General features: G+C 45.5%; 1 protein-coding gene across 1 annotated transcript in view; it reads right to left on the bottom strand.

Annotated features, from left to right (window-relative positions):
* Nucleotides 1-8,843: 8,843 nt before the first annotated feature.
* Nucleotides 8,844-10,163, bottom strand: part of LOC140723329 (uncharacterized) — a 64,168-nt gene continuing 62,848 nt past the window's right edge. The window contains exons 11-12 of the mRNA XM_073037926.1: nt 9,405-9,490; nt 8,844-9,119 (exon numbers count right to left, since the gene is read on the bottom strand). Of these exons, the coding sequence (XP_072894027.1) occupies nt 8,997-9,119; nt 9,405-9,490 (209 nt within the window). The 3' untranslated portion in view covers nt 8,844-8,996. The remainder of the gene's footprint in view (nt 9,120-9,404; nt 9,491-10,163) is intronic.

Below are 10,163 nucleotides of genomic sequence, written 5' to 3'. Positions count from 1 at the left end.
GCTGGTTCTGCGATGTCCCGACAAGCAGTTGGTGGGAGAGCTGTTGCAGGCTGTTTTCTCTGCACCCGGATAGCTGGGTATCGTTATCAACAGAAAGGAACGGCCACAGCACTTCCTCCTTCAAACACAAGAAGCTGAACGCACGTCGGGGACTGAGAGGTCCTCTCCCTATTGAAGACACAAAGCCAGACGGAAGTCACCCAGTTTCACCAAATGATCATGGAGACATCTTGTGGGACCTCATCGCGATTCCGTTCCCCTATCCAGCCATGTACATGTGGCAGTCCACACCTCTGCAGCCACGTCCACCTTGACAGAAAGCATCCTGACTGGACACATCATGGCCTGGTACTGCAAACCGCTCCTCCTGTGACCGTGAGAAACCGCAGAGGGTTCTGGACGCAGCTCAACACGTCACGGAAGCCAACCTTTCTTCCGTGGACTCTGTCTTCACTTCCACTGCCTTGGTAGAGTAGCTAGTGTACTCCAAGTCCTACCCATCTCAGACATCCTCTCTCCCTTCCAGTCAGACAGAAGATGCCAAAGTATGAAAGCACACACTGCCATGCTCAAGGTCAGTTTCTACCTACTGCCATAAGGACAAGGAATATGTTCTATAATAGTTTTACGTGATAAGAATATCCCTAATATGAGTAGATGGACTTGACGTTAATCTAGTGGATTAGGATCTTGCACCTTATTGTCTATCTGGCCGGTGATGTACTGGCATCGGCACTGGACATCGAGGCGAGTGATCCTGGGTTAGAATCCAACCAGCTTCTTCCAAAACAGACAAAAATGCCAAAGAAACGCTCTCTAAGTCGACATCTCTCTAATAGGACACTAACATATATACATTTTTTGAGTTCTTTTAAGTCTGTTTTTTTTCCACCATCTTTACCGTGTTCCTGGGACAGTTAAAGGCTGCCTTTTACAGCCTGGAGATGGTTTGACTGCTCCAGCGCTTTGGCGGCTCCGAGAACATTCTGCGACAAGAGTGCATAATCAGACGACCACGATGAGAAGAAACATCGATGCATGGCGGGAATTGCTGTTCGACACGGTTTCGCCGCTTAACGAGTCCATTAATCTGCCGAGGAAGTTCGAGATATCTTGGTAAATGCGAAACGCGAGCGAGAGTTCAGCGTCGGCTGCCGGTCAGAGTAGGAATCTATAAGTGACCGATCACAGTGTGGGTTTCTGTAGACGGCGGGTACGCCTCTTTGATTGTGTCTTGTCTCCGTCTTTGGATGAATGTGGATGATATCAGAGGATGAAGCGGCGTTTATAGACTCTGGACTTCCTCAGAATTATGATATTTATGTTCTGTGTTTTTATCGGCGGTTCCTTTTCGGTTTTGTTGTGTGAGGGGAAGAAGTTTCGGGGTTAATGCTCAGTTAAGTATTCTAAAAGTCTTCTTTTTCGTTCGAGATATGAAGCAAATGCTCCTGCTCTGTTTTGTCGTTTCGTGCGGTGTTTTTTGGGGGGGAGTGTGCGGGGAATTAGGTGATCAGGATGATGTTCCTTTTGACTAGGGAAGGGTTTGGGTCCTCTTTCAATGTTTTTCCTTGAATTAATTTCATGTACTTTCTTTGACTTGTGCTTCTCTGAGAAATGTTTAAAAAATCAGATTTGCATATGGATGTGTGCTTTGATAATAAAAAAAAACCTTTGAATCTTTCAAAGTTGCCGTGCGATGCGCCACGACATCGTTATTGTTTAACTGTACTGCACTTTATCTGTGGCAGTTCTACTCTATTCTGCATTCTGTTATTGTTTTCCCTTTTCCTACCGCAATGCCCTGTGCAATGTAGTGATTGTTGTGCACGGTATTCAAGACAAGACTATCACTGTCCCTCGGTACAGGTGTCAACAATAAACCAATCCTGCGAGGTACGACAAGGCGCCAGGGCACGGCTCATTGCTCTTCTTGTCTGGCATTGCTGGTTTATTGCGAATTATTCAGGAGCTCCAGGTTCACAGATTGTTGTCCGGTGCCCTCCCGGCTGCTTCAGCACTTGTATCCCCCTGCCTCACCGCCAGGGCTGTGAGCGGTGACAGGAGTGGCTGACTGAACAAAGGTCCTTCCGACAACACCTGAACCTGAACCCCACCCACACAGACAGTACACACATTTCTTCCAAATGTGCTCCTTCCCTACGCTAGCCTGCGGGTCACACTTGGACAACGAGTAGCATAAGGTTAACCTAACCCACCCCCTCCACGATGGGAGCAGTTGGTGAAAGTTCATTTGAGAAGCTGCTGCATATCACAAGTTTTGTTTCTCTGACCACTGCCGCCAGACATACAAACTCGGAAGAGTATTGACAAGGGCAGAGTTCACTTTTCTTGTAAAAACACTGCACAGGAGAATACGGCAAACTACTCTCTCTCTCTCTCTCTCTCTCTCTCTCTCTCTCTCTCTCTCTCTCTCTCTCTCTCTCTCTCTCTCTCTCTCTCTCTCTCTCTCTCTCTCTCTCTCTCAGAGGTTACATTCTCTTGCCATTTTCCAGTCGGCAGTAACACTGACATCCAAGGACCCATTTTCCCTTTTCAAATAGAAGGCCCTGAACTTATGGATTACATCACTTCTTCGCCAATTCTCTCATGTCGCATAACAGATTTAATTCTAGCGTGACCCTCTCACGTAGCTCGTCACAAAGTTGGCACGTTATCTAACTCTGCTGACAGCCGCATGACTCAGCGCCTTCCATAAATAACACATCTTGGGTCGGTATAATTTGGTATCAACCAAAGAAGTAAGCTTGAATGTTGAAATGAGGGAACTTTAACTCTGGTGATTGCCGGGTGAATGCTGCCCCATCCACAGTTGTCATAGATAGATAGATAGATAGATACTTTATTCATCCCCATGGGGAAATTCAACTTTTTTTTTCCAATGTCCCATACACTTGTTGTAGCAAAACTAATTACATACAATACTTAACTCAGTAAAAAGATATGATTCATCCGGATATAACAGATCGTGCATTGGCATAAAAGAAAATAATAATATTTATAAAAAAAACTAAAGGGCCCATTGCAGATAAAGCAGTCTAAGGGTGTACATAAATGTTGGAGCTCCGTTCTGTACTAGTTGACTGTATCACTTTACTCACGATGATGGATTCCATTCACCGGCCACAGATCGAACTTCCCTCAAAGATCGTCATGTGCAAACTGGCTAACTCAGAATTAATGGCATTTCCTCCTTGAAAATATTCTTTGGAACAAAGCACTCCTGGCAATAGGGTCTGCCCTTCAGTTGTCTCCTCCAAGAGTCTACCCTTGTGCTCTTCTCCACACACCAAACGCGGCTGCTGTCCCTCGGAAATCTGATCCCGCCCAGCTCTCTCGAAGCTTCCATAGCACCCCCGGGTGCAATGTTACGAAATGCTCTAAAACGAACTTGGTTGGCTGACACGACATTCCTAAGTTTGGCATATGGCTCCTCAACTTTAGCCAAAGCCAGAACTTTAGTCCATGAGGTTTAACAACAGGAAATGCTGTTATTGTAGAAAAAAATCAAAAACTTGCTAAACTAAAAATACCTAACAGCATAGCAGTATAATACAATACAACGTGTACTTAACCAGAGCATTACACGTGTAACTACTATCGGGCAATTTGAACAAGGATTAGTCCGACTGTATTAACTTCACCATTGCCTCAAGAGCCAATCCGGCATACGGACCTGAAACATTCTTATGGCTCAGCATTGCTGCGCCATCCAAGCTGTAATCGTCAGTTGGTGTCATCGCCTGCTTTGGGTCAAAACTCTTTAGACATTTTCTACCACGTACCAGACTTTCAATCGTTGTAGCTGCAGCCGAATCTATCATTTCTTCTGGCAGCATCAAGATTTAAAACTTATTAAATATTATTACGAATGAACAATTTCAAATAAAAATGAAATAGTTGTTAACCCGGATGCAGCACAAAAACATTAAGATTAAGAACAACAGATTAAATTGGCACACAGAAGGCATGACTTGCCATACATAGATATATTCATTACACTGAATAACAAGTATTTTCCTGTTTCCTTAGAATTTTGTCTTTGTTTATGTTTGAACACAAGTATAATTTCTGACTACATGTATCACTTAGGAATTTGGATAAAAAAGAAATTAACTGTCATTGAAAATAATATGTTTACTTGCATAACGGTGCTGACGATTTGCAATAGCTCAAATGACCTAAAAGGTTTTGTTGATGATTTTCGTCTGCTCAGTGTTTTGGGCTTCTTGCTTAGTAACCAACAATAACCAGCCATCATTGTTGGAATCCAGTTGTCCTGCTTCATCATGACTGCAGTGTCCTGGTCAAACCATTAACCACGTTGGTCAGCGTCAGCGCCAGGATTTACAGGAAAGAAGTCTAAATGGGAATGTATAAAATGAAGCTTCAGTGGCAGGATACACTTCATGGTTTCGTATGTTTTAAGTATGCTGTCCACTAGCTGCACGTCGTTTGGCGCCTTGCAGTTGCCAGGCTAAGTTTCACCAATGTCCATGGATGTTTCCCATGCGATATTCTTCAGACAGAGCTGAAGTTCTTCGAACTGCATTTCATTGAAAACCTGTTCGATATTTGGACCAATAACAAAGACTATCCTTAATCTTGGCATCAGTTATCACCTTTACGAAATCAATCGAGTTCGTTATCCGACGCTCATATCCCCAAAAAACAGAGAGAGCACGGTCTCGGTCGTCCACCCATTCTGATTAGGTAGTCCTCATCCAATCAGTATTCTGTTGCCCCACCTTGATTACAATTGAATTCCAGGCTTACTACCCAATTAAGCATTTAACGTCCATGCGGAAGTGAAGAGTTAAGATTGATTCTGGAACAGGTTAAATGTGCAGCAAAACATTGTGGGCCGAATGGTCTGCAGTGCTGTACTTCACTATGCTCTGTGCTCCGGAATGAAGGTATGCAAGCAATCAAAATGGTGAAGACCTGTTTTATTGAAATGTCGTTATTGGCTGGAGAAGAGAACACAAGGTCAATGGAATCCTATTGCAGCTTCATGACACATTGATGATCACACTTGGAATACAGTTGTGCAATTCCGATCTCCTTAAGATAACTTTTCATAGTGTAGAGTTACTACTTACCAGGATGCTGCCTGTCCCAAGGGTAATGAACAGGAGTTTAGAGTTTCAACAATCATGGGCTTTTATTGGAACGTTAGGGGCTCAGGAGAAACTTGATATAACTTGATAAAAATATGGAGCAATGATAATGTAGACCAGGGTTCAAAACTTTGTTTCCGTTCTTAACGGCGAACACCGTTAACGAAGGAGTACGTGTAAATGTGTGTGGGGGGGGGGGGAGAGTTAAAGGAGATGAGTGGGCAAGTTTTTCTGTAGATTTTCTCCGGTATTCAATATCATCCTGTAACCTAAGACTATCCCACCGATTAACACAGCCACCTTATTCTCTCTTATCTGCAATCTGTTTAGATTGGTTCCCTTTATCATAAAGTTACCTAGAAATATCTGTGCACTATTTTGTGTCTTTAGTGCATTGATTTTCACAACGTAGATAAATGAGCATAACTATCACAACTGAGATAAAACGATATGTTCTGTATCAACAGAGGACAGCAAGGACATGCTGTCCTCTCGGCACTCCATCAACGTGCTTGTACAGGGGCCTCAGGTCTCACACAAGCAGGTTCAGAAACAGTTACCACTCCTCAACCAACAGGGTTTTGCACCAAAGGGGATTACTTCACTCAACATCACCTGCCCCATCAGTGAAATGTTTCCCGAACTAATGGACTCAGTTTCAAGAACACTCCATCTCATTGTTTCGATATTCAGCTCATTTTTATTTATTATGATCTCTCTTTATTTTGTATTTACACAGCTTGTTGTCTTCTGCACTCTGGTGAATACCTTATTTGGGCGTTCTTTCATTGATTCGGTTATGGTTATTATTCTATTGAAATGCAAGAAAACAAATCTCACGATTGTTTATGGTGACAAAGTAGAAGTTGGAGTTCCTGTGGCGAGGGTCTCGTCTAGCCAGATACCAAGGGCTTCCCATGCTTTAAACGTCAGAAGTATTCTGGGTGGGTTCCAGTTCCTTTCACAGTTAAATCATGCCACAAATCTACCACGTTACCTTCTCACGTTCTACAGGTAAAGACGGCGCTGGGACCCTCCCGACTTTCCTGGATGCAGTTAGTCTATGTCTCCAACATCCAACATATTAGCTTGGTACAGTCTACTGGTCAGAAACGTCCTTGGACCCTTTCGAATTCCCTGGGTGCAGGTAGTCTATGCCCCAACATACACCACGTTACATTTTCACTGTGTACAGTTCAGGACTGTGCTGGAACTCTCAAGACTGCGATTTCGATGACTCGCAGTAAATTTGATACCATCCAGGACAAAGCCAGTCAGCTCGCCACCAAGCCAACCACAAGCACAGTTTAAACACATCCTCTCTCCAGCACTCCACACACTGACTGCAGTGACTACGGACGAAGTGGAATTTTACCAAGGCTACTCCAACGCCCATCTCACACCCACCGCCTCGCATACCGAGGGGGTGAAGGACACGTGGTGCAGGGCAACATCATCACCCACAGGTTCCACTCTCAGTCTCAAACTTGGGGGCGATATCACCTCTCTCCGTCTCTGGCACTGGCCGTACATCATTCCGTACACTCAGGGAATGCACCGAGAGAACATATTCACTGAAGGACGGGGGAGGCTGAAGCAGCTGTTGCGTTAATCGTTATCTGGATGAGGAGTCCAGGAAAAAAAAACAACTGTTCACCCAGAAGATGAAGAGAGAGGGAAAGGAGAACCCAAGTCACGCAGCAGGTGGAGCACAGGTTCAGAGGGGCCATTAGTTGTGGGGGAATATTTCACGGTTTGGTCAAAGATTGGACTGAAATTTCCGCGGTAACCTGATACCTCTCCCGATAGCTTTAGAGTTCCTCGTCCTGGGCAAAAGAGCGTTGCTGTTTATCTTACTGAGGCCCCTTGTGATCTAATAAATCTCTTTCAGACCACATGACATAGAAGCAAAATTAGGCCATTTGGCCGATCGAGTCTGCTTCGCCATTCCATCCTGGCTGATTTACTGAATGTCGAATAAACCCCATACTCCTGCCTGCTTCCGGATAGTTAAACTTAACTAATCGAAAACCTCAAACTCCTTTTTAGATATACTTAATGTCTTGGCCTCCACAGCCGCCTGTGGCCGTGGTTTACACGGATTCATCACTATTTGACTAAAGGAATTCTGATGCTGTTGCCTCTGGTCCTAGATTTCCCAAATACAGGAAACATCTCCTGCCCACACTCTACCTAGGCATTGCAAAGACCAATAGTTCAGCTCCTTCATGCTTCTAAACCACGCTCAGTACAGGCGCAGAGCCATAAAACGTTCTTTATATGTTAACCATTTCATTCCGATGATTATTCTCCTGACCCTCCCCAATGTCAACACATCCCTCTTAAATAAAGATTCCAAGCTGCACACAACACTCCCAAGCGCAGCCTGACGCATGCTCTGTAGAGGCTTAGCATTTCACTTTACCTGTCAGCCTCCGTATCTCCAGAAAAAACGGTTCTAACCTGTCCAGTCTCTCATTAAGTCCGTCAGTCCTGGTGAATCTTTTCTCTGGTCGATCATAACTTTGTGAAACATGGATCAGACCTCAGCTGAAGTTTTTTGTGCAGCTTTTGTCGCTAGCTTAGTGGAGGGATGGCTTAACTATGGGGAGGGGATTCAGTGGGTTATGGTCCGCGACGGACAGACGTAGTAATGCAGAGCATAGAGAAGAGACACGTGAGAGAATGAGATGGAGACAGTGTGAGACAGAGTGAAAATATAATGGGATGGACTGGGAGATGGAAAACGCTATGTAGTGAGAGAGAGGAATGAGGAATGAGTGTGTCCGAGGGAGAGAGGGAAAATGGGAGAACGTCAGGTGGAGAGACGGACAATGAGAGTGCTTCATTGTGTAAGGGTGTGTAGGTGACCGGGTGGATATGTACAGGAGTGTCCTGTGGTGTGCGGGTGTACATAGATGTCTGTGCAAGGGTGGGCAGGATACTTTCTTCAGACATCCGGAGGTCCAGAGACGTTACACACTATATCTATACCTCATGACAATTTCACGGTTTTGCTTTTTAATCAAAACGCTATTCATTACTTTATACATTATTTCAGTATAATCAAGCAGTTAACAGCAAATCATTGGCAATAAATTAAAACAATGAAGCCCGGTGTCACGTAATTTTTCAAATTTATTGTGAGCCCAGATGTGTGTCTCACACTGATCCGATGCTTCAGTGAGGTGTGTCGGTGGTTATAGGAACAATACACTGTGGGAAGTGTGTGACCTCTCACACTGACTCATTCCTATAGTGAGAGGTTCCGGTGTTTATCGGAACCATACACTCTGGAAGGTGTGTGACTCGAACTGACCCAGTCCTGCAGTAAGCGGTGCCGCTGTTTACAGGATCCATGCACTGTTGAAGGTGTGTAATCTCTCACACTGACCCAGTCCTGTAGTGAGGTGAGTCGGCTTTCACAGGGATCAAACTCTGCGGAAGGCGAATGACGTTCCGCACTGACCCAGTGCTGTTGTGATGGGGGTCCGTCTTTACAGGGAACGAAACACGGTGGAAAGTGTGTAACGCCCCTCACTGACCCAGTTCTGTAGTGCGTGGTGTCGTTCCTTACAGGGGACCATACACTGTGGAATGTATTTGACGTCTCACACTGTAGTGAGGAGTGTCAGTGTGTAGAGGGACCATACCCAGGATACTCTGTGACTCCAGGCTTCTGCTGTCACTACTCAATGGGATAATACTTCATATTTTGACCAACTAAAAACACGCAGGCTGCGATACACTGCGAATCAGGGGAATGTAGCAACATCTTGAGGCTCAACTAGTATTAAGGCTCTGTGGGCAGTATCTTTGGCTTAAGGCAGGATAGAGTAAGGGAGATGGTGTGAAGCGTCAGGGAGATGGAACTGCAGACTTCTTCATTCGTTGACGGGTCGCCCCTCTCTCCTCCGGAATCTCCGACATGCACAGCACAAGCTCGAGCTGAGGATCTGGATCACCGAACATCTCCCGGAGCTGCGTAGAGGAAGATGAATGCTTAGTGAGGTAGTTGAGGGGTTTTGAGGAAACAAGAGAAGCTGAGAGAGGGAGGTAAGAGGAAAGAGGTGTATGAGAGTAGAGAGAATGGAAAGAAGAGAGAGAGAAAAGTGGAAAGAGAGAAAAGAGAGAGAGTGAAAGAGAGAGAGAGACACGGAGGGAGGGAGAGAGGAAGGAGGAGACGTAATGGGAAGCGAAGGAGAGAATATGGGCCCCAACGTTCCTCCTCACCCCTACCTTACCCCTCTCAGTTCACTCTCTCACCTTGTGCCGAGTGGCTTCCCGCACCTCTTCGTCAGTCATGCCTCCACTCGCTGCCACCAGCACTTCAATCCACGTGTGCTCTTCCTCTAAAGAAAACAGCCCAGTGTCAACATGGTTCCACTGTCAGGTCAAGTGCCGCTCAGGGCACGTGTTGCGTCGTCTCTGTCCCCTCGATTGCGCAATCCCCTCCCCCTCCAGCACCGTCTGAGACATTGGATCCGCCTACCCGACCTCATCACCTACGCTGTCAGTCGGTATTGCTCACGATAGGGGCAGGACGAGTCTGAGAAAACGGCAGGCGGGTTAGGGTGGGGGTCAGGGAGAGGGGGAGTAAGGCAGAGAGCATGTAGAGTTAGAAATGAGAGGCAAACAACAAGGGAGAGACCGACACTGAGCGCGATTAAAAGTGATAGCGATAGAGAGTGAATGAGAAAAAGAGACTGAATTGTGAAGAGAAAGATGTACGAATCCAGAGTGAGAGAGGGAGAGACATAGAGTGTGAGATTTCCCAGTTACCTGGATTGCAATGTGTTATGGACATGTGGAATTATGCCAGTGATATCCACATGTTGGATTAGAGCGGTACATGTTCATTGCTGCAGAAGACTAGAGTTCCTGGTGTTTGGTATTGTGTGTTAATGAAGAAGGAAGGCTTATGACCACATGGAGAACAGGCACGTGGAGTAATACATCGTGCAATCAGGCCCTTTCACCCAATTGGCTTTAAACCACCCGCATTCACTCAATTTATCAATCTCC

The sequence above is a fragment of the Hemitrygon akajei genome, unplaced genomic scaffold (genome assembly GCF_048418815.1).
Source record: "Hemitrygon akajei unplaced genomic scaffold, sHemAka1.3 Scf000109, whole genome shotgun sequence".
Classification (NCBI taxonomy): Eukaryota; Metazoa; Chordata; class Chondrichthyes; order Myliobatiformes; family Dasyatidae; genus Hemitrygon; species Hemitrygon akajei.
The sequence above is the reverse complement of the archived record's forward strand: the minus strand, read 5'-3'. Positions and strand labels throughout refer to the sequence as shown.